This window comes from Oncorhynchus tshawytscha, linkage group LG03 (assembly GCF_018296145.1).
Source record: "Oncorhynchus tshawytscha isolate Ot180627B linkage group LG03, Otsh_v2.0, whole genome shotgun sequence".
Taxonomy (NCBI): domain Eukaryota; kingdom Metazoa; phylum Chordata; class Actinopteri; order Salmoniformes; family Salmonidae; genus Oncorhynchus; species Oncorhynchus tshawytscha.
In genome coordinates this window covers 52,770,109-52,794,721 of record NC_056431.1, presented here as the reverse complement: position 1 = coordinate 52,794,721, position 24,613 = coordinate 52,770,109, and the positions used below count along the sequence as shown (strand labels likewise).

The window sequence follows — 24,613 nt, the reverse complement described above, 5'->3', positions numbered from 1 at the left end:
GCCTCCTTTTGAATAATAATATTCCCTAATTAGACCTATCCTTCTCCAAAGTGTAGTACTGTAAGAAGGACTAAGGACTAAGGATAATTTGTAAGCGACCTCATCTCACATCCTCTAACTCATCCACACTAATGAATATCCACCAACACAACGATAGCTTATGCAGTATCCCAGTGAAATCCATATTCAAGCCATATCAAACCTTTTGTCTGCAACCCAAATGGCACCCTATCCTTATATAGTGCATTACTTTTGACCAGGGCCTATAGGATTCTGGTCAAAAGTAGTGCACTACTGTATATAGGGAATATGGTTCCATTTGGGATGCATACCTTGTCTCTACTCTACAGTAACTATCACGCCCTGATCTGTTTCACCTGTCCTTGTGCTTGTCTCCACCCCCTCCAGGTGTCACTCATCATCCCTGGTGTATTTATACCTGTGTTTTCTGTCTCTCTGTGCCAGTTTGTCTAGTTTGCCAAGTCAACCAGCATCTCCTAACTCCTATTTTTCCCAATCTCTGTTTTTCATAGTCCTCGTGGTTTTGACCCTTGTCTGTCCTGACACTGAATCCGCCTGCCTGACCATTCTTCCTGCCCTGACCTTGAGCCTGCCTAATGTCTTATTCTGTGTTGACTCGTACCTGGTTACTGAACCCCTGCCTGTCCTGACCTCGAGACTGTTTAATGCCCTGTACTCTTTGGACTCTGACCTGGTTTATGAACGGTCGCCTGTACCCGACCTGCCTAGTGCCCACCCCTTGTGTTATAATAAATATCAGACCTGAACCATCAGTCTGCTGTGTCTCGCCTTGTGCCCTTATAGCAACATGGGCAAGATAAAAAAAAAAAAATCATACTGTAGCAAGAAGAAAGGAATAATCAGTTGCGCTGAAATGCCCTCCCAACTAAGTCTAGTTTTAGAAAGATGTTACTGTAGTTATCTGTCTGTATTAAGGAAGGTTTGATATCAGTTTTGTGTTAGTATGTAACGCTTTCAGGATTTGAACCCACAAGCTTAGTTTGGTGGCACCATGCTTTTAACCACTGAGCCACAAATTGGACAAACACATTTCAGATTGTTTCCTCACATTATCCATATAAACATCCACAGACTAATATATGTGGTATGTAAGCTGTAAACTCAAGAAGACAATCATCAGAAGCAGAGCTCAGCTCAGCAACAACAGAATGAAGCTTGACACTCACTTGACTCCGCTGGATGACTGCATGCCTGTTCTTCCCATTGTAATCCACTACTTCAATGTAATCCAAGTAGGAGTCTGCCCAGTACACCAGCTTCTTGACCAAGTCTAGGGCCACGGCTGTGGGTTGCTCTGTCTTGTAATCCACCAGTCTGGTTCGGTTGGTGCCGTCCATGTGGCACCGCTCCACCTTGGCTACGTTCCCATAGTCAGTGAAGAACAGCATCCTGTATGGAGATGATATAGACATTTGTATAAATATGCCACTTAGCAGATGCTTATATTTAAATTGACTTACGGTAGAGTGAGTGAATACATAGTTGGCATAGTAGGGGTATGTGATGCCTGCAGGACTTGAACCCGTAACCTTTGCGTTGCTAGCGCCACACTCTAACCAATTGAACACAGGTTCCAGGAAGAGAAATAACAGTAAATATATGCTTAACATAAGCACATTAGATAGCCCTTTAGTGTAAATCATTGTTGAGGATTTCTGAATACTGTATGCTGCCCTTTCCTGTCAATAAATTCCCTGGTTTTCCCGAAATCCCGGACGGAAGATTCCCAGAAACAGGAGGGAATTATTGAAAGTTCCCAGAATTTTGCAACTCTAGTCGTGCTTATATCATCAACACAACGATAGCTTATGGTTATTCATGCCCGGTGCCTTATTCATTCATGGTTATTATTCAGCCATATCCACACAACTTTTTGTAACCATTACTGCACAATTACTGCATTTTAACGCCAACTACCAAGGACAGTTATAAATTAACTCGAGTGACTGTATAGAGCCTACAGGTATACAAATTGAAGGAGATGACATTAATAAAAATGTATACGGTACTGAAAACAGATACTTCAAGGAGAATTGTGACAAAACCCATTGCTCAAGGTCTAATTGCAGGCATAGTATGAAAAGAAAGTTAGCCCATTGAACCTTATCATTGTAAGTCTTATCAATTAAACTATTCATTTCCTGATTCTATCTACATGTACCGAAAAGGAAATGGTGTATCAGGGCCAGCATGGTATTGTAGTGTTGTATGGCAAACCTCCCACGAATACCCACTGTTAAGCAGTCTATAGCCAGTTCGTTCAAGGAATCACCTCTTATAAAGTATCTAATTGGAAATGCTTTTGCTTTAATCCAACCATTCAATGTGTAGTGCCATATACCTAATAAAAGGAAGACAAAATGTATTCACAAATCTGTTTTTTTTAAAGACGGAAAGAAAGCGGCAATACAAACTCCAGACGCGAGGCACTGAGAGTCTCAGTTTATTCTCCTTTCTTTACATGAGCAGTATTGCAAAGAAAGTAATTGATAAGTAATTTCCCCCAAATTCCCAGGTTTTCCAGAAATCCCGGTTGGAAGATTCCCAGAATCAGGTCGGAATATGCAGGAAACTCAGAACCCTCCAATCAGGATTTTTAGAAAACCAGGGAATTTTGAGAAAGTTACCGGAATTTTGCAACCTCTAAATTGATGTGGAAGTATCAGGGCTGCCATGCTCATGGATTCATTGTGGCTCTCTGAGGCATACAGCACCAGGCCAGAGTGGACGATAACAAGAGAGAAAGACAGTCAGGGAGCTGAGGGGAGCTGGAGCCAGAGAGCCCACTTAATCCATACAAGTCAAGTCAGGAGAGATATAGTGGTGACCTTTGAACCCCAAGATAAATGCTGGGATGAAAAATAGCCTCCTTCAGCGAGAAAAACAACTCCCTGAACAGGTGAGCCTCTACGTGGCATACCAATGATTCGTTTCTGGGATTAGGATTGTTGCTGATACAGTACAATTAGAAATTCAGGAGCCACAACAAGGTTTGTAATTTACGTTGAAACAAACAGTATGAAAATAATCCTCTGTCATGATGGTCTTTGCAAGTCTTAACTGAAGTCTATTTTCTTTCCCATTTGTAAATGTATTTTGTGAACATTTACAATAGTTTTTTAGAACCACAAGAAGCAGGTTTCTCTTCAAAACATCTTAGGTTCATGCAGTGGGGTGACATTTAGGTTGAACCATGACCTCCATCAAACAGACCATGACTACCGGCTCATTATACACATAATATATCAAGGTATTGTTGCTTTTATATTTTTATCCATGGATTGTTAAATAACCATGAAAGATGCTGTAGATATAGGTACTGAATAGAGAAGCTGAATCTACATTCACTTTGTGATTTCAGTGACAATTAGATTGAAAAGATAACAGTCCTACTGCTCTCCACATCTCCAAATCGGAAGTGGTTACATCCAATCATCCAATTCCTCACCTACTCAATCCTAACTTGGAGGCCTGCACTGCAGAGAACATACAACAACAGATAATATGAGGAGAGAGTCCACTTGGTTTCATATTGTTGAGGATGTATTTATCTAAAGGGTTTAGAGTGGTTTAAAGTACGTACAGGGCCTTCGGAAAGTATTCAGACCCCTTGACTTTTTCCACATTTTGTTACGTTACAGCCTTATTCGAAAATAAATAAATACATGCAAATCTCCATCAATCTACACACAATACAGGTTACACGCAAAGCAAAAACAGGTTTTCACATTTTTGGGGAAAAAAAAGAAAATATCACATTTACATAAGCATTCAGACCTTTTACTCAGTACATTGTTGAGGCACCTTTGGCAGTGATTACAGCCTTGAGTCTTCTTGGGTATGTATAATACTATGATACTACAAGCTTGACACCCTTGAATTTGGGGAGTTTCTCCCATTCTTCTCTGCAGATCCTCTCAAGCTTTGTCAGGTTGGTTGAGGAGCGTTGCTGCACAGCTATTTTCAGGTCTCTCCAGAGATGTTTGATTGGGTTCAAGTCCGGACTCTGGCTGGACCACTCAAATATATTCAGAGTCTTGTCCCGAAGCCACTCCTGCATTGTCTTGGCTGTGTGCTTAGGGTCGTTGTCCTGTTGGAAGGGGAACCTTCGCCCCAGTCTGAGGTACTGATTGCTCTGGACCAGGTTTTCATCAAGGATCTCTGTACTTCGCTCCATTAATCTTTCCCTAGATTCTGACTAGTCTCCCAGTCCCTGCCTCTGAAAAACATCCCCACAGCATGATGCTACCACCAACAAGTTTCACCGTAGGGATGGTGCCAAGTCTCCTCCAGACGCCTGGCATTCAGGCAAAGACTTCAATCTTGGTTTCGTCAGAGCAGAGAATCTTGTTTCTCAAGTTCTGAGAGTCCTTTAGGTGCCTTTTGGCAAACTCCAAGCGGGCTGTCATGTGCCTTTTACTGGGGAGTGGCCACTCTACCATAAAAGCCTAATTGGTGGAGGGCTGCAGAGATGGTTGTCCTTCTGGAAGGTTTTTTCATCTCCACAGAAGAACTCTGGAGCTCTATCAAAGTAACCTTTGGGTTCTTGGTCACCTCCCTGACCAAAGCCCTTCTCCACTGATTGCTCCGGTGGTCCGGGTGGCCAGCTCTAGGAAGACTCTTAGTGGTTCCAAACTTCTTCAATTTACAAATGCCAGAGGCCACTGTGTTCTTGCGGACCTTCAATGCTGCAGAAATGTTTAGGTACCCTTCCCCTGATCTGTGCCTCAACACAATCCTATCTCGGAGCTCTACAGACAATTCCTTTGACCTCATGGCTTGGTTTTTGCTCTGAAATGCACTGTCAAACGAGGGACCTTATATAGACAGGCGTGTGCCCCCGCCCCAAAAAAATCTAAATGAAATCTAATTTAATTTGCCAAATGCTCTAAATGTAACAGTTGTAGACCTTACCATGAAATGCTTAGTTACAAGAACTTAACCAACAATGCAGTTCAAGAAAAAGAGTCGATAAAATATTTACTAAATAAACTAATGTAAAAAAATCGAATCAATCAAAAAGTAACACAAGAAATGTACATAACAATAATGAGGCAATACAGAGGGTCAGGGTAGTCGAGGTTATTTGTAAAGTGACTATGCATAGATGATAAACAGCAAGTAGCAGCAGAGCAGCAGTGTAAAAACAAAGTGTGTGTGTGTGTGGGGGGGGGATCAATATAGATACTGTAGTCCGGGTGGCCATTTGATTAGTTGTTCAGCAGTCTTATGGCTTGGAGGTAGAAGCTGTTAAGGAGCCTTTAAGTCCTAGACTTGGTGCTCCGGTACCGCCTGCTGTGCGGTAGCAGAGTGAACAGTCTATGACTTGGGTGACGAGTCTTTGACAATTTTTTGGGCCTTCCTCTGACACTCCCAAAGATATAAGTCCTGGATGTCAGGAAGCTTGGCCCCAGTGATGTACTGGGCCATACGCACCACCCTCTGTAGCGCCTTACGGTCAGATGACAAGCAGTTGTCATACCAGGCGGTGATGCAACCTGTTAGGATGCTCTCGATGGTGCAGCTGTATAACCTTTGAGGATCAGGGGACCCATGCCAAATCTCCTGAGGGAGAAAAGGTGTTGTCGTGCCCTCTTCACAACTGTCTTGGCGTGTTTGGACCATGGTAGTTTGTTGGTGATGTGGAAACCAAGGAACTTGAAACTCTCGACCCCGCTACACTTCAGTCCCGTTGATGTTAATAGGGGCCTGTTCGGCTCTCCTTTTCCTATAGTCCACGATCAGCTCCTTTGTCTTGCTAAAATTAAGGGATAGGTTGTTGTCCTGGCATCACACTGCCAGGTCTCTGACTTCCTCCCTATAGGCTGTATCATCATTGCCGGTGATCAGGCCTACCACTGTTGTGTCGTCCGCAAACGTTATTTAATTTTATTTATTTGTATTTATTTATTTATCCTTTATTTAACTAGGCAAGTCAGTTAAGAACAAATTCTTATTTACAATGAAGGACTAACCTGGCCAAACCCTAACCCGGATGACGCTGGGACAATTAATGATGGCGTTGGAGTTGTGCTTGGCCATGCACCTGAGCTCAATTTCTAGTCTCATAGCAAACGGTCTGAATACTTATGTAAATAAGGTATTTCTGTTTTTTAAATTTTTAATAAATGTCATTTTTTGTATTTAATCCATTTTAAAATAAGACTGTAACATGACAAAATGTAGAAAAAGGGAAGGGATCTGAATAATTTCTGAATGCACTGTATGTTCCACAATCAAATTGAAAAGGAACTCAAGGCCTCACTATACTAATAAACATAATTGTTTTTTTCTTTTTTCTTTAGCCTATTAAAACCCATTCTCCCATTAAAATATGATGATGGAAAAATATGCCCCCTCAGTCAGTATTAATTGTTTGGGAAGTTAGAGCGTAACTAAAACTACCACAGGCAAGATTGAACAAAGTTTACTCTCATTTCAATTCCTTTTCAGAGATCCTTTTAACAGTGGGAAGACTAGACCATATCCACCAAAACTTTCCAGAAGCAAAAAGTAAAAGAATAGCATTCCTTTCCATGAAAGAAAGAAAATAATCTCAACAGCAAAATAAAATGGAGGGTGGTGTCAGAACATATTCTGTAAACATTGCACCTCATGCTGTGCTGCTATCAGCTATCACCAAACTCCCCAATTTATGTTTGTTTCCACACCACTGCCCAGGGCTGACAGACCCTCTGCTCTCTCCTTCACCAGAAACATCTGTAGTCATGTCTCACCAATTAAAGAGAGAGGAGCCCAGAAAAATGCTTGCTCCTGATAACCAATCACACCCAGCTCCCTGCTCCCCCGACGGTCTTGCACACACACTCTCCTCCTACACCATCATCCCTCAAAACGCATGCCACATCAACAGAAAAATCCTGACTTCCGTGAGTGCATGCATGTACAGTTGAAGTCAGAAGTTTACATACACCTTAGCCAAATATATTTTAACTCAGGTTTTCACAATTCCTGACATTTAATCCTCGTGACAATTCCCTGTCTTAGGATCACCACTTTATTTTAAGAATGTGAAACATCAGAATACTAGTGAATGATTGATTGAATGATTGATTTCAGCTTTTATTTATTTTATCACATTCCCAGTGGGTCAGAAGTTTACATACACTCAATTAGTATTTGGTAGCATTGCCTATAAATTGTTTAACTTGGGTCAAATGTTTCAGATAGCCTTCCACAAGCTTCCCACAATAAGTTGGGTGAATTTTGGCCCATTCCACCTGACAGAGCTGGTGTAACTGAGTCAGGTTTGCAGGCCTCCTTGCTCGCACTCGAATTTCCAGTTCTGCCCAAAAATTTTCTATAGGATTGAGGTCAGGGCTTTGTGATGGCCACTCCAATACCTTGACTGTGTTATCCTTAAGCCATTTTGACACAACGTTGGTAGTATGCTTGGGGTCATTGTCCATTTGGAAGACCCATTTGCGACCAAGCTTTAACTTCCTGACTGAAGTCTTGAGATGTTGCTTCAATATATCCACATAATTTTTCCTGCCTCGTGATGCCATCTATTTTGTGAAGTGCACCAGTCCCTCCTGCAGCAAAGCACCCCCACAACATGATGCTGCCACCCCCGTGTTTCACGGTTGGGATGTTGATCTTCGGTTTGCAAGCCTCCCCCTTTTTCCTCCAAACATAACGATGGTCATTATGGCCAAACTGTTTTATTTTTGTGTCATCAGACCAGAGGACATTTCTCCAAAAAATACAATCTTTCTCCCCATGTGCAGTTGCAAACCATAGTCTGGCTTTTTTATGTTGGTTTTGGAGCAGTGGCTTCTTCCTTGCCGAGTGGCCTTTCAGATTATGTCGATATAGGACTCGTTTTTACTGTGGATATAGATACTTTTGTACCTGTTTCCTCCAGCATCTTCACAAGGTCCTTTGCTGTTGTTCTGGGATTGATTTGCACTTTTCGCACCAAAGTACGTTCATCTCTAGGAGACAGAACACGTCACCTTCCTGAGCTATATGACGGCTGCATGGTCCCATGGTGTTTATACTTGCGTGCTATTGTTTGTACAGATGAACGTGGAACCTTCTGGCCTTTTGGAAATTGCTCCCAAGGATGAACCAGACTTGTGGAGGTATACCATTTTTTTCCGAGGTCTTGGCTGATTTCTTTTGATTATCCCATGACGTCAAGCAAAGAGGCACTGAGTTTGAAGGTAGGCCTTGAAATACATCCACAGGTACACCACCAATTGGCTCAAATGACGTCAATTAGCCTATCAGAAGCTTCTAAAGCCATGACATCATTTTCTGAAATTTTCCAAGCTGTTTAAAGGCACAGTCAACTTAGTGTATGCAAACGTATAAGTTAAATAATCTGTCTGTAAACAATTGTTGGAAAAACTAGTTGTGTCATGCATAAAGTAGATGTCCTAACCGACTTGCCAAAACTATAGTTTGTTAACAAGAAATTTGTGGAGTGGTTGAAAAGCTAGTTTTAATGACTCCAACCTCAGTGTATGTAAACATCCGACTTCAACTGTATGTGTGCAGTGCCTTCATAAAGTTTTCACTCCACTTGACTTTTTCCACATTTTGTTGTGTTACAGCCTGAATGTTTTATTTTCGATTTTTTGTTACTGGCCTATACACAAAACCCCTAATGTCAAATTAGTTAAGAATTCAAACCTGAAATGTCTTGAGTCAGAAAGTATTCAAACCCTATGTTATGGCAAGCCTAAATAAGTAAACATTTGCTTAACAAGTCACATAATAAGTTGCATGGACTCTGTGTGCAATAATAGTGTTTAACATGATTTTTGAATGATTACCTAATTTCTGTGTCCCACACATACAATTATCTGCAAGGTCACACAGTGGAGTTGTGCATTTCAAACATGGATTCATCCACAATTGGGCACCTATTGGTAAATGGCTAAAAAAAATTAGACATTGAATATCCTTTGAGCATGGTGAAGTTATTAATTACCCTTTGGACGGTGTATCAATACACCAAGTACTACAGCGATACAGGGGTCCTTCTGAACTCAGTTGCCAGAGAGGAAGGGATTTCACCATAAGGTCAATGGTGACTTTAAAACTGTTACAGAGTTTAATGGCTGTGATAGGAGAAAACTGATTATTGATCAACAGCATTGTAGTTACTCCACAATACCTACCTAAATTATAGCGTGAAAAGAAGCAAGCCTGTATCGAATAAAAATATTCCAAAACATGCACCAAAGTAAATCTGCAAACAAACGTGCCAAATAAATGTACTTTATGTCCTGAATACAAAGCGTTATATTTGGGGCAAATCCAACACAACACATCACTGAGTACCACTCTTCATTTCCAAGCATGGTGGTGGCTGCATCATGTTATGGTATGTTTGTCATAGGCAAGGACTAAGGAGTTTTTCAGGATAAAAAGAAACAAAATAGAACTAAGCACAGGCAAAATCCTAGAGGAAACCTGGTTCAGTCTGCTTTCCAACAGACACTGGGAAACAAATTCACCTTTCAGCAGAACAATAACCTAAAACACAAGGCCAAATATATACTGGAGATGCTTACCAAGACAAATGTTCCTGAGTGGCCTAGTTACAGTTTTGACTTAAATCTATGCCAATATTTCAAAATGGCTTTCTAGCAATGATCAACACCCAACTCAACAGAGCTTCAAGCATTTTAATAATGTGCAAATATTGTACAACCAGGTATACAAAACTCTTAGAGACTTACCCAGAAAGACTCACGGCTGTAATCACTGCCAAAGGTGATTCTAACACGTATTGACTCAGGTGTGTGAATACTTATGTAAATGAGACATTTCTGTATGTCATTTTCTATAAATTTGCTCAAATGTCTAACGACATTTTTTCATTATGGGGTAGTGTGTGTAGACGGGTCAAAGAAAAAAAATCTACTTAATCCATTTTGAATTCAGGCTGTAAAAACAAAATGTGGAAAACGTTAAGGGGTATGTTTGCATACCTTCTGGAAGCATTGCATATTTGTGACTAACGTTCTCACAACTAATGATTGCCATGTCAAGTAAACAGGCATGTTTGTCTTAGGAAGTAATTGCATTATAATTTCATGACGTTAAAAGGGAATGTTTGTCATTCTCCATGCAATCACAGTCACTTTAACACACTGCATAGATTCACAGTGAATCATAACAGACAACATTGCAAAACAGCAAAACAGCACAGAGCCATTTCTTCTGAAGTTTTGAGTGTTAATGTCACATGCACAAGTACAGTGAAATGCCTTTCTTGCCAACTCAAAACCCAACAATGCAGTAATTAATGTAATACAAAAAAATAACATAAGTTAGAACAAGAACACATAAAAATAATAAAAACACAAGAATGTAAGTAAGCATACTATATACAGGGTCAGTTCTAGTACCATATTTACAATGTCCAAGGATACTGGAGTGATAGAGGTAGACATGTTTAGGGGTAAGATGACTATGCATCAGGATATAATATGAAGTAGGACTGGGCGATATATAAAATGTATTTGATTATTTAAAAAAGTATGATTTCCAAATGCAAGGATCAATGTTTTTCTTTTTTGTTATTTTTGGTCTCGTCTCCTTTGCCCCTTCTGTGCTGTGAGCACTGGGCACCTTCCCATTTGCACACAGACACCATGCCCCTCCCCCTGCCACTCACAACAAATACAAAGATAAGTTCTTCCTCTAACAACAAGCAGTTTAAACTCTCTGTTTGTATTTGAGGGTTGGTAAATCAGAATCGGTCATATGGACACTGAAATGCTTAGAGACCTTATTTTACTGTAATAGACGAGAACTTAACATTTCTAACGTTACCCTTTTTATGTCTCAACTTCAAAATGTAGAACAGAGCAGAAGGTACTACACTGAACAAAAATATAAACACAATATGTGAAGTGTTTCATGAGCTGAAATAAAAGTAAATATTCCATATTGATATAAAGCGTATCTCTCTCAAATGTTGTGCACAAATTTGCTTATATCCCTGTTAGTAAGCATTTCTCCTTTGCCAAAATATTCCATCCACCTGACAGGTGTGGCATATCAAGAAGCTGATTAAACAGCATGATCACAGCATGAGCATGATTACACAGGTGCACCTTGTGCTGGGGACAATAAAAGGCCACTCTAAAATGTCACACAACACAATGCCACAGATGTCTCAAGTTTTGAAGGGAGTGTGCAAATGTCATGCTGACTGCAGGAATGTCCACCAGAGCTGTTGCCATAGAATTTAATGTTAATTTATCTACCATAACCTGCCTCCAACGTTGTTTTAGAGAATTTGGCAGTATGTCCAACAGGCTTCACAACTGCAGACCACGTGTAACCACGCCAGCCCAGGACCTCCACATCTAGCTTCTTCACCTGCGGGATCGTCTGAGAGGGGAGAGGGGGGGTTCTGAGGAGTATTTCTGTCTGTAATAAAGCTCTTTTGTGGGGGGAAAACTAATTCTTATTGGCTGGGCCTGGTTCCCCAATGGGTGGACCTGGCTTCCAAGTGGGTGGGCCTATGCCCTCCCAGGCTCACCCATGGTTTCGCCCCTGCCCAGTCATGTGAAATCCATAGATTAGGGCCTAATTTATTTATTTAAATTGACTGATTTCCTTATATGAACTGTAACTAAGTAAAATCTTTGAAACTGTTGCATGCTGCATTTATATTTTTGTTCAGTATAAAAAGGAGAGTATCAATGAACATGTTGTGGAAAATTAATGCTCAGTGTCTGTTACCGCTAGCTGTCTAGTCTGTTTTTATAAATGTACAATGAGTATAAAAATACACATTTATATAAGGAATTGGCGGCACGTTCTCATTCTGAGAAATAAGCAACTTCTTATCCTGGTAGGCCACTTGATTTCAATATCTAAACAAAGTGAACAGGGTATGTTGTTCAAACAGTTGGAGACTGACAGGAAGGTCTATTCATAACAGTTTGTTCAACTGTTCTACCTTGTTAACACGCAAATAAATCCAAGTTGGCTAGACTTGAAATATAAAGATTACCTGGCTACTCATTACTTGGCCTTGTCTCGGGGTAGTAAGTTAGTGGCCTGTTTATCCCTTTAGTGGTGTGATGTTTGTGCTTTGCCAAAGTGGGTGAAGTTATATCCTGCCTGGTTGTCCCTGTCTGGGAGTAACTTTGGATGGGGCCACAGTGTCCCCCGACCCCCCCCGTCTCAGTCTCCTGTATCTATGCTGCAATAGTCTACATGCCGGAGGGCTAGGGTCAGTATGTTATATCTGGTGTAATTGTCCTGTCTTATCTGGTGTCCTGTGTGATCTTAGATATGATCCCACTAATTCTCCCATCTCTCTTGCTCTCTCCACTCTTAGAGGACCTGAGCACTCGGACCATGCCTCAGGACTACCTGGCCTGTTGACTCCTGGCTGTCCCCATCCCTAGTCCACCTGGTCGTGCTGCTGACCCAGTTTCTGTTGTTCTGCTGCTGTTTTGTCCTCTAAATCCTCTGCTATGAAAAGCCAACTGACATTAACTCCCGAGGTGCTGACCTCTTGCACCCTCTACAACCATTGTGATTATTATTAGACTCTGCTGGTATTCTATGAACATTTTAACATCTTGAAGAACTATCTGGCCTTAATGGCCATGTACTCTTATAATCTCCACCCGGCACAGCCAGAAGAGGACTGGCCACATCTCAGAGCCTGGTTCCTCTCCAGGTATCTTCCTATGTTCCTGGCTTTCTAGGGAGTTTTTCCTAGCCACCGTGCCTCTACATCTGCATTGCTTTCTTTCCAGGGTTTTAGACTCCGTTTTCGTATAAGCACTTTGTGACAACTGCTGTTGTAAAACGGGCTCTATAAATACATTTGATTGATTGATTGACTAGCACATGGGCTTGTCCTTGAGAGAATGTTTATGAGACCTGTGTTAATTTTTAAAATTGAACCTTTATTTAACTAGGCAAGTCAGTTAAGAACAAATTCTTATTTACAATGATGGATTAGGAACAGTGAGTTAACTGCCTTGTTCAGGGGCAGAACGACAGATTTTTACCCTGTCAGCTCGGGGATTCAATGTACTAGCAACCTTTTGGTTACTGGCCCAACGCTCTAACCACTAGGCTACCTGCCGCTACAAGAAAGCTAGTGCCTGCAATAAGAAGTTGGTTATTATTAGTGGATGTGCATTGTGCATGGTTTTGGTAAAATTAGTAACAAAAGTTGCATTTCCATAGACAGACTTGAAAGTGATTATTGCAGTGCTAATTTTCTTTAAGCACGTTAAACTGTTTTTATAAAATAATTCAATTATTAGTGGGTCTTATTGTTGTGGAAGGTTTTGATTTAGCCTAGGTATAATTTTACATGCCCTCATTAGATTATTCCTGACTATTTCAAATGCAGTTTATTGACCTTTAACTGTGGAACAAAGCTTATTTACAGAACACGTAAAAAACACTCTACATATATATCTTGAATCGTAAAAAAAAATAGAGATATGATTTTTAAGCCATGATGCCCAGCCCTAATATGAAGGAAACGTTTTGGGGAATGAAGTGGGGGAACACATTGCGAGAATGTGAGAAATCAATCTAACATCCGTGTATCAATAAACATTTCACTTCACAGGAATCATTTTGCTGTGCAGAGTAGACACTGCATTATTTAGAGATAGAGGAGCTATACTGAGAACCAGAGGCATGCATCTGAAGTTAGATTGAATAATCTGGACACTGAGGTTAGCTGAGGGAAAGAACTGTAAATGTTTTATCCATCAAATTAGTTCAGAGTACATATTAGCTTTAAAAGGACAGGTATAATCGAGGCTCGTATATAACCGCCAAGTAACACACGTTGAGATGAGAAACTCCGGTGCTCTCATTCTGATATTGTTTGCACTGTGAATGGTCTTTGCTCTGCTAAGAGCCCTGGTGCTACGATACAGCATCTCTCAGAGAAAGGCTTCTCATTAAAAAGCTGCTCTGAATGCATGCCCATTGCCTGTTCTTATAACCTCATGAATATAATGGGGCTGACTCTCTCTGTTGAGCTCCTGGGTTCCTTCTCCCTGGGAATATTACAACAGAACAGAAGCCCTTTTAGCTGCTGATGACTCCATAATCAGGCCTCCATTCTCTCCTTGGAGGACTCTTTGTATTGCCTCACTTTTCACTTGTTCTCTCCCTCCTCCATACATTTCAGGATTTACAGTTGAAGCAAGAGTTTCAGAGAGCCATTTTGTCTCACCAAACAGTGGATTGGGTACTTTGCTGTGGTGACAGAAACACAAATGGGGAGTTTTATACTGGGGGATGTGAGGGGAAATCAGTGAATACTAATATCAATCAAATATATTTATGAAGTCTATTTAACATCAGCCGATGTCACAAAGTCTAATACAGAAACCTAGCCTAACCCAGCAAAAACTCCCTAGAAAGGCAGGAAACAAGGAAGAAACCAGAAACCAGAGAGGAACCAGTGGTGGCCAGTCCTCTTCTGGCTGTGCCGGGTGGAGATTATAACAGTACATGGCCAAGATGTTCAAACATTCATAGATGACCAGCAGGGTCAAATAATAATCACAGTGGTTGTAGAGGGTGCAACAGGTCAGCACCTAAGGAGTAAATGTCCGTTGGCTTTTCATAGCCGAGCATTCAGAGTTAGAGACAGCAAATGCTGTAGAGAGAGAGAGTCGAAAACAGCAGGTCCGGGACAAGGTAACCAAGGTAGTGACAGTGGGAGCTGTCTGGAGCACTGCCTCCCCAGCAAATTATGCTAGACATGCTCTGAAAGTAAAGCAAATATCTGCAATCATGCATATTGTTATATGGTACGGTAGGCTACAGGTTTTAAAGACTTAACATTTAGAGAAAGGCTTTTATTCAATCAATTGAACACACAGTAGTGGGTTTCTGGAATGCTTTTTCAGAAGTGCCAGTTTTGAAGTGTTTACTACCCCAATCTGTGATGTGTTACAATGGAAAACAAACACACTTCTAGAAGTGTTATCTGGGAAAAAAAACACTATATGCAGTTGATTGAATAACAGCCAACTGGTTTCTATACACTATATACACTTAAAAATGCATACGATGGGTATGTGACAAGATCAGTGACAATAGATGGATCCAATGGAAGTCAGGGATACTATAGGTTGCTCTTATAATTGTCAGTCAAAGAAAGTGTACAAAGCTAACTCACCCCATAAGTGGATCCACAGCGATTCCTTTAGGATTGGTCAGATCTAAATCTATAATGGTGACGCAGGTGTCCCCAACACGGTTGCAAACAAATATCCTGTCGCTTACACGGTCCACAAAGTAAAAGTTTCCAGTGAGCCAATCGATGGTCATATGCTCTACATCTATGGAGAAAAACAAAGAATGTCATTAAATTCTTGCCATTAAACCTTTCTTTGATCAAATATATTTGTATCAAATTACATGTTGTGAGGATAAACTTGTTCATCTTCCATTATGTTAGATCACATTTTCTCATTTACATTCATTTTATTTACTAAAGGTAAAGACACATAACTGAATGTAAGGTACTATTGTGTAGTAAGTTTGGAATCTGACATTGATGGAATACTGAGCGTGAGCAGCATTCCTTAAATTCTTGAATAAACAGGATAGAATAGCTAGGTTGTCTTAAACACATGTGCCTAAAGCATTCCAAACCTAATTGCACTGCAATGACCCTGAAGTAGAAAGTGACCATGGGAAGTTCATTGGGTAAGCATTTCCTACACTCTTAAATGTGCCATCTAGAACCTAAAATAGATCCTCGGCTGTCCCCATAGGAGAACCATTTGAAGAACCATTTTTGGTTCCAGGTAGAACCCCTTTCTACAGAGGGTTCTACATGGAACCTAAAAGGGTTCTATCAAGAACCAAAAAGGGTTCTCCTATGGGGACAGCCAAAGAACCCTTTTGGAACCCTTTTTTCTAAGTGTACATTGTTAAAGTTAGTGGGAAAAATAGAGACATAGAGGGAGGCAGAGGTAGGGAAAGAATGAGACAGGGAGCGTTTTAAGGGTTTCTGAAGGGGCATGTCTGAGTGTGCTTGATAAATCAATAGTTGCTAAACATTGTAAGCGAGAGAATTTCCTTGACAACTTGACACAATGCAAGACGTACTTTGTAAACTTTGTACTGTTTTGATATCCTTTTCCATTGTAAATCCATTCAGATTCTTCATCTTAGCACAGCGAAGCCTTCCAGTGGAATCTGAGGATAGAAGCCAACACACTTCCTCTTCCTGGTAATAGTAATCCAATGAAAGGGATCCATATTTATCCAACAGTCTCAAAGTCTGTAGGTTAGATCCGTTTAGTCTTGTGGTTGCTATGTGATCTGACCTTACAATCAGCAGAGCTGGAGGACTGTCGCCAGGGTCTGGAACACAAGAAGAAGAAATAGTGGGGGAAAAATCACCCCAGGAGGACTACGATGTGGGCGATATATTTTAAAAAAACTGGATTTTCTTCAGTTCATTTCTGTAATTTATAACTGAACAGAACAATATCCATAAGGAAAGAGCAACACATCAAAGCTACATCAGATTTAATGTTCTCTTCAGCTGTTATCTCTTCCTGACTGCTAAGCTAACACAACTCATGTCTGAGGCCTAATTGACCGTGTACTTTCTCTGCTACTGAGCTCACCCCAAAAAGCCCTGCTTTATCCCGATCCCCCACACAAGTTCAAGTCAGGGCTGGCTCTCCTAATATGGGCAATAAATCAGTGTTTCCACTGTGAAAAACACTTATCTTTACCCTGATCCCTCTAAGCCAACCTTTAGGAGCTGCCTATAACTCCATGAGATACCATTGTAGCATGGAGGGGGCATTGGTTTTCTCATAGAATCACATTTTCTGCATCCCAAATGGCACTCTATTTCCTATGTAACTCAATACATTTGACCAGGGCCCATAGGGGAATAGGGTGCCATTTGAGGTGCCAGTCAAGCTCTCTGACAAAGACATTGTTCTCTTGAATGCAAAACTGTGGTCTTTATTCAACAAAATATGAACTCTACGTTTCTCTACTGTACTGTACAACATGTGTCAAACAAGTCCTGCATGAAAAACATCGTCATCCACCATTAACATAATTTCTAAAACTGCAATTACCCAAGAGAGTTGGAGAGAGACAGTAATATGGGTTTGATTCATGATAATGTAATCAGGTCAAGGAAAAATGTCACAGAATGTTGGTACTGGTGATTTTGGAGAGTGCAAGGGAAAAGTATTGTATTATATGTCATGACGTTGGCCTGTGGGTAAGGTTTATGACCCCCCCCCCCCATAAATCATAAATACCTTTCTCCCTTCTCTACAGAGGGACTCTTGAATAGCCTTTGCTAAACAGAGATTCTGGGAACATCAGAATGTGGGGGGAAATTAACCATAATTTGGTATTCCAACCAGTTGAACATATGCGTTGGTACTTAATGAATATGATGTCAGTTCGGTTGTCATCTGAGACATTCTCATCAATGATAGGATGACATAAACGGTACAGTGGAAAGTCTACACAATATAGTTATCAGATTCACATGGAATTGTTGTGGAATTTAAATGTTTGAATATGAAATTATTTGGGAGGGGATGAAATGTGATTTTAGCTTCTAAAATGTGAGAATTGGGTTTTCATGAGTGTATTAGGCCTGACTCAGTAGCCTGCCCACGTGAAGAAACATTGGTTATAAACTATGAAACACGCCCTCCTCTCCCTTCCTATATACAGCCTTGACGACAATATAACTTTCTGTTCCGGGTACATTAGGATGACGATCCGATGTCAGAAGGGTTCAGATAATAACTACAGAGCGAAGCCAACCTCAGCATGAGCTTTGGTTGTGATTGGTATGAACTTTGAGCTCTTATTCACTACAGAAGTGATACCTCCTAGCCATTGAGTTAGCAACAGCAGCTGCAAACGTGGGCTAGGAAAGAACAGACAGAGTATCCCGTCTACCACACAACGACGTTACTACAACGTATTCAATTTACCACCAGAGACATTCTTCAGAGGACAGGAAGATCTCTGTTGGCCAACATGACCAGCATCTACGACCAACCTACCGAAGCGCAGCTCAGAGTAAATATTTATTGCATTTTCCTTTTCCAAATGGGCGGTAATTTAGAATGCATAAGATGCTGAATTTACTATAGAGTAGCTGCCTACGGCCCAATAGAGACATCGCTTTTCCTTTTGTTCTTCAGTCTTTCCGCTCTTTCACTCAAACCCAGCCCCCCTTTCTTTGTGTAACCAGCTGTCATATCTGTTCCGTCCGCTAGGGACATTTTCCTTTATGACATAATTTGTAATCAAGGTATGATTCATTCTGGGTATATGTAATTCTGTGTGATTAGTTAGGTATTTAGTAAATAAATAATTGAACCCAATTTTGTGTTGCTGATTCAACTTGTTAGCCAGGGTTCGTGAATATAACCAAGAATTTACAACTTTCAGATGAGACTGAAATAAGGTGACGATTAATATTGACTGCTATTGATTAAAAATATTACTAGGTCTTTAAGAGTGTATTCGGAAGATAACAGCTCTATGAATATTATTTTGTGATGCCCCGACTTTCTAGTTAATTACATTTACCTGATTAGCTCAATCAGGTAATATTAATTACAGAGAAAGGATTTTATAGAATAGCATGTCATATCACTTAATCTGGCATAGCCAAAGACACAACATATATAATCATAACCTTTTAACATCCTGATGAAAAATTATTGATTCAAATGTGGAAGAAGAAAAAAATTGTTTCTGCGGTATATTTAAAAAAACTATAATTAGATATTAATGCAGAGATCATCTAGATTCAGCCGCAGGCCAATTCTTTCTTGAGTGGATGTTTGGGGGGCCAGAACATAATTACAAATAATTTGCAGACTGCAAATTGACCAAAAGCAGGCCAAACAGATATATTTGACTAAAACATAATCATTTCAAACCTTGCTTACATTTGTATACGATCAAGTCTCTATTATGCGTGTGAACACTTGGGAAAATATTTCCAAAATTAAAATCACTTGGAGCTGATTTCCTGGTGTTTTTAGTTTTTATATTTTTAAATATGCATGTTTATTATCTGCTCAGAAAACTTGGGGGGCCAACCAAAAATCGTGGGCCACCAATTGGGGAACCCTGCATTAATGTGTTTTTTATCCTCTACCATTTCACCATCTCATGGCCTCTGAGAGAATATGCTCCTGACATTTATATTCATGAGCTTTTACAACTAACGGTAACCCCATAGTTAACCCTGTACTGCAATCTTTCTCCGCTAAATTAATATTAATGTGTGTGAGCATTGGGTTCAGTTAAGTTTATGGGTAATCATATTCAGTTTATTCCTGGTAGGAAACCAGTCACATTGATTAAAAGCTGCAACAGTGTGACTCTCCCCAGCTAGGTGTGCTGCTTTGCTTCAGGCTACTTTCACACAGTGGAGTATGATTCATCATCACATCCTAAAAATGTATCATACATTACGATGGCCAATACAGAAAAAACGTATATGGCACAAGGCTAAATGTTTGTCTGTGTAGACTGGAACACTACTGCATATTGTATTATACCAAACAAATGAAGTGAGTTATTTTTTCAGCTATCGGACCATAACGTAAATCAAGGCAACGCCAGGTATTGTCTCACCATAAAACACTCCCTGGGTGTTGAGATGGCTCCCAGTTAAAACCTCGAGATCATTCATTCCCTCATTATCCTAACCTGACCATATCTACTACTGCATTCCCATTCCCTGGTGGAAGATAGATGTGGTCAATGGTGGAACAAATTCATCTTTCCTATACTGAAGCTACCCAACACTGAAAAACAAGGTTAAGAGGAATTAGTCCTATTCCTATACCCAAGCCCCCAGGATGGTTGAACATAGAAAATTGTACCTTCTATCTTCTAAGTTATTAATAGAAATAAAGACTATATGGCATATATGCAGATGATGTTGTTTTATAATACAGTGTTGTTATTCTCACCTTGTTTGGCTGTGCAGGACGTTCTGTCATTCTGTAAGATGTATCCCTCTGTACAGCTGCATCTATATGACCCGTAGGTGTTCAAGCAGGTTTGGCTACATGCTCCGTACACAGCACATTCATCATGATCTGGGGAGAGAGGGGGAGCCATTTGTAACAAATTAGGTTTGCTCAAACATGACCCAAATACATAAAGCATACTTAATGTGGCCCTCACTGTATCACCTTAGAAATGACTACCACACAACCAAGTGTTGGAAAGTCATCGGATCCTGTAGTGTGAATAAAATCATGGTGCTTTACTGTGGTGAACTGTTATGCATTTACTGTACTATACTATACTGTACTGTACTGTATGTTGTGAAGCAGAGTTATTGTACATAATTTGAACCATACCTTGGATACAGAACTGAATCTAAAACCCACCAGAGATCCCTCTAACCCCTGACCTCTGATAGAAGTCTCATGTCACAGTATGTCCCAACAGCTGTCAGACTGGACTGGGCTGCTACTGACGGGGTCAGGGGAGAACAACCCTGCCTCCAGACAGATGGTCCTAATTTCCTACAGGCCTCCTGCCTATTCAGTTAATTTGAGAAGTTTGGCCTAGGGTGAAGGAGAGAGGAGAGGAGATAGAGAGAGGGAAAAAGGAGATAGAGGAGAGATGCAACTCGCCCGACAGCATTAACGATGCTTACCTCTGCAGCTTGTCCCATCCTCACTGACCTCAAAGCCGTCAGCGCAGAAACAGAAGGTTCCGTTTCTCGTCATGACGCAGCCATAGCGGCAACGCAGCTCATGGCAAGCTGACAGCAGCTCTGTGGAGAGAGAGAGCAAGAGAGAGAGAGAGAGAGAGAGGAGGGAACACATGTAAATTGCTTTTTGATTTTCTTCTTGCTCCTCAAAGCCCTTCTTTTCCCATCAGTGGAGGAGTTTGACAGTCCTGAGCTCACGGCAGGGATCATTAGGTGTTGCGCAACAGTACAGTCAGTATCTGGGAAATGCCACACAGAAATACAAAATGTGTGGGAAGACAGCCTCTCATGTAGCTGCTAACTCAACATTTAAATGACAGAAGTAGATGTGCTCTCTACAGAGACTTAGAATCTTAGAAACATTATGGAAATTACTAGAGGATAAAAAACGGCTCTCTGTACAGTACTTTCCATTTGCAGACTTAAATCGGCATACTGTGCTGCACACAATCAGGCTAAAGTATTATTTAAGTATTTTGCTGCACAGAACTGGTCTAAAGTATTATTGAAGCAGAGTACCCTAAGTTCATTTCAGTTGTCAAGGATGACAGTGGATGACAGTCAATCATTTTTTTGTAAAAGCCATTTTTAAAGCATTACAGAAACTTTCTTAGCCTCCATATCTTGTAAAGACTCTTTAATACACAACACAATGAAACATTCAAAGCAGCCAAAAAATTAAAGACACTGAATCTTTCTCATGAAGACTCAAAATGATGAACGCCTGCCTATATTTCAAGCCTGTCGCAAAATACAACACTGCCTCTCACAAAATATCTCTTTGCCGAACTCGGTTTTCAAAGATGTCTAGAAAATGCACACGTTTTGTGCTCTTGTAGGAAGCAATAACCCTCCCATTACTGACTACAAATTATCTATAACTGGGCTAATAACTCACTAACTAGCAAAGGATATGAACAAATATACAAATGTGCACACGTCGCTACATGTCGCTCTCACTTTCAATCTCAAAACAAGCACATCTACACACAACATCTCATGCCGTAAAAACAGTCCAGTTCAAAGTGAATGGCACGTATCGATATATGGCAATGGTCTATTTGCATATAGGTCTACTGTAGCTCTGATTGGTTATGGGGCACTGGTCTGTGTAGAGTACGGCCTGAGTCGTGCCTGTCAATGCAATAGAATCCTACTCCGATGCATTCTGCTTACAACAAAATCTCTTACATATTCGTTTTGTTTCAGTATGTTGCATTGGAAGTCACTAATATTGTGTTGATTCAATCTCAATTCCCACAGTAAAGGGAAACATTGATAGTGTTAACTAATGGGGAAACTCTACGAAGTTGAGTGAAGTTCAATCTCGTGTTTCTCTGTGCACACTAGTCTATCGCAAGCAAAGCATTCTAAAATGACTTTGTTGAACACATTAGTGTTTCATTTTGAAACACTTGTCTACATGGAATATAAAATGACTGATAGCAGTTCTGAGAGGGCCAACTTCTTATGTCCCTAGCTAGCATTCATTTTATTGTTCTGATGTTCTTTGTGTAACACCATTCTCTGTACAGACCGGAACAAAAGACCGGCAATTTAAGACTTGATAGATGTTCAATGGAATAAGTGACAGATAGAAAATAATAAGCTTAAAAAACAGGGAAAGTTTTAATTGCTGAAAAGATAGATTTGCTATCGCCGAGCATTAATTACTGTCAAATAGAAAACCTTAGGATAAAGGCTGTTCAGGCTACTCATTGATTTGACTTGTTTTCTTCTATTTTCAACAACAGAGCATTTAAAACAATCTGGGAACGTCTCGGCAGAACCAAGCAAACTCCTGACAACATATACTTAGACATCAAGACATCAGTGAGCTCAGCCAATAATCAAAGTCTCAGAACATTACTATCTGTGTGGAGGATATTGGTGTTGTGTTTAGGAATTAAAATGCATCAATTCTGAGGAAGATGACAGTTTTAAAATAGGAATTTATAGAGGTGTCTTTCCTGTTAGCTTGCTGACACATGAAGATGTATTGGTCGGGTGGTGAGATGGCAGGTGCAATAGACAAGCTGTCTGTGTGGCTGTTGGAAACCAGTACATTAACTGGTAATGATAAAGACATCTCAGTTGGATTATTTAATTCTGAAGGCATCTTTGAAATCATCCTGTATGAATGCCAATGCAATACAATACTGTACACGAAAATATAAACACAGCAAAACACACACACACACACACATTCAAACAAGTATGCACCCACAGCACACAAATGCGCACAGCACACAAATGCGCACACACACGCGCACACACACACACACACACACACACACACACACACACACACACACACACACACACACACACACACACACACACACACACACACACACACACACACACACACACACACACACACACACACAGTAAGGTAATTAACTGTCTAAATAAATAATATTTTACTGGCAAGAGCTGTATGATACACAGACAATATAATTTTGGTAACAACTGAAAGACATACTTTATTGAAATAGCTCAAATGCACCATTTTGTCTATGTATTTTGTGGCGCGTACTCTCTAAATGCCCCCCTCTCCTATTGTCTATTTTGATCCTTTCATCTAGTAAGACTCAGTAAGACTTTATCTTTCATGACATGATAACTGGCATGCTTTCCTGTTCTGTTTGGAAGAGAACATGCAAAACGACTAGACGCTGGGCCTAAAGATATCCAAACCAAAGATAATCTGCATATCTAATAGCAGACAAAGCTAGGTAGAAAGTGATGCCTGCCTTCTTCTCTGTGGCTAAAGAAACAGCAAAACCATGGGTAACACCTTACTTAGAATTGTGATACTAGCATTCATAAAGCCTTTAGTCATAATGCCCTACATATGGTTTTATATATTCTGATTGTGTCAGTCTCCTCTAATCACCTCTAGAGATGTTTAATGTCTAACTGGAAGTTTGTTCACTAAGTACCAGGTAAAATCTTTGGAAAATAGAGCATGTTTCTCAATGCCACTTATGCATCAGGGACGAACTACTGTAGAAGAGCAGATACAGAGATACAAAGTGTATAGATAGACTATGTAGTTGGCCAACTCAAAAGACATGCTTTTAGGTGTTATCTTGGAGAACATTTTCAGAAATTGTATATGGTGTCAACACCCTCTCTTATTAAGCAGACTATGAGAGAGCTAACATCTTTAGATACAGTGGCTTGCGAAAGTATTCACCCCTTTTGGCATTTTTCCTATTTTGTTGCCTTACAACCTGGAATTAAAATAGATTTTTTAGGGGGTTTGTATCATTTGATTTACACAACATGCCTACCACTTTGAATATGCAAAATATTTTTTATTGTGAGCTTAGGCTGCTACATGATAATCAGCTTGCGTTGCTAGGGTTAGCTACCTAGCTTGCCAGCCTAGCTAGCTCTAGTTCAATGCAAACCTGCTGGCTACGTGGCTAGCTAGAACAGTGGTGACAGTCAGGTCCCTATGAGATTCAGTGCTTTAATGAGTGTCATTGTGCAAAAATCTTAGTCGACCAAGAGCTGTCTGTTCCTTCGACCAATTGATTTAAAACGTGTATTTTTCCATATATTGACACATTCTATGTGCTTTAATCAAATCAACTATATTCACTGAGCTTGTCTGATGCTTTAAGCATACTGCTTGATTAAATAAAGAATTACTAGAGGGAGTCCGACCAGCAAATGATTTGATTGTGCCGGACCGGGCTCAGAATTGCTGTACTGTGTTAAAAAAAAGACAGCGAGTGACTGTGTGACTAGCACCCATTGTGTCTCTCTCCTACCTGCTGCAATGACCACCACAGAACATCAAAGTGTTTATCGCGC

General features: G+C 40.4%; 1 protein-coding gene across 1 annotated transcript in view; it reads right to left on the bottom strand.

Annotated features, from left to right (window-relative positions):
* lrp1bb (low density lipoprotein receptor-related protein 1Bb) overlaps positions 1-24,613 on the bottom strand; it is a gene marked incomplete at its 5' end in the record, with an annotated part of 288,348 nt that overhangs the window by 204,401 nt on the left and 59,334 nt on the right. The window contains 5 exons of the mRNA XM_042319665.1: positions 1,209-1,431; positions 15,212-15,374; positions 16,150-16,407; positions 20,031-20,159; positions 20,729-20,848. Of these exons, the coding sequence (XP_042175599.1) occupies positions 1,209-1,431; positions 15,212-15,374; positions 16,150-16,407; positions 20,031-20,159; positions 20,729-20,848 (893 nt within the window). The remainder of the gene's footprint in view (positions 1-1,208; positions 1,432-15,211; positions 15,375-16,149; positions 16,408-20,030; positions 20,160-20,728; positions 20,849-24,613) is intronic.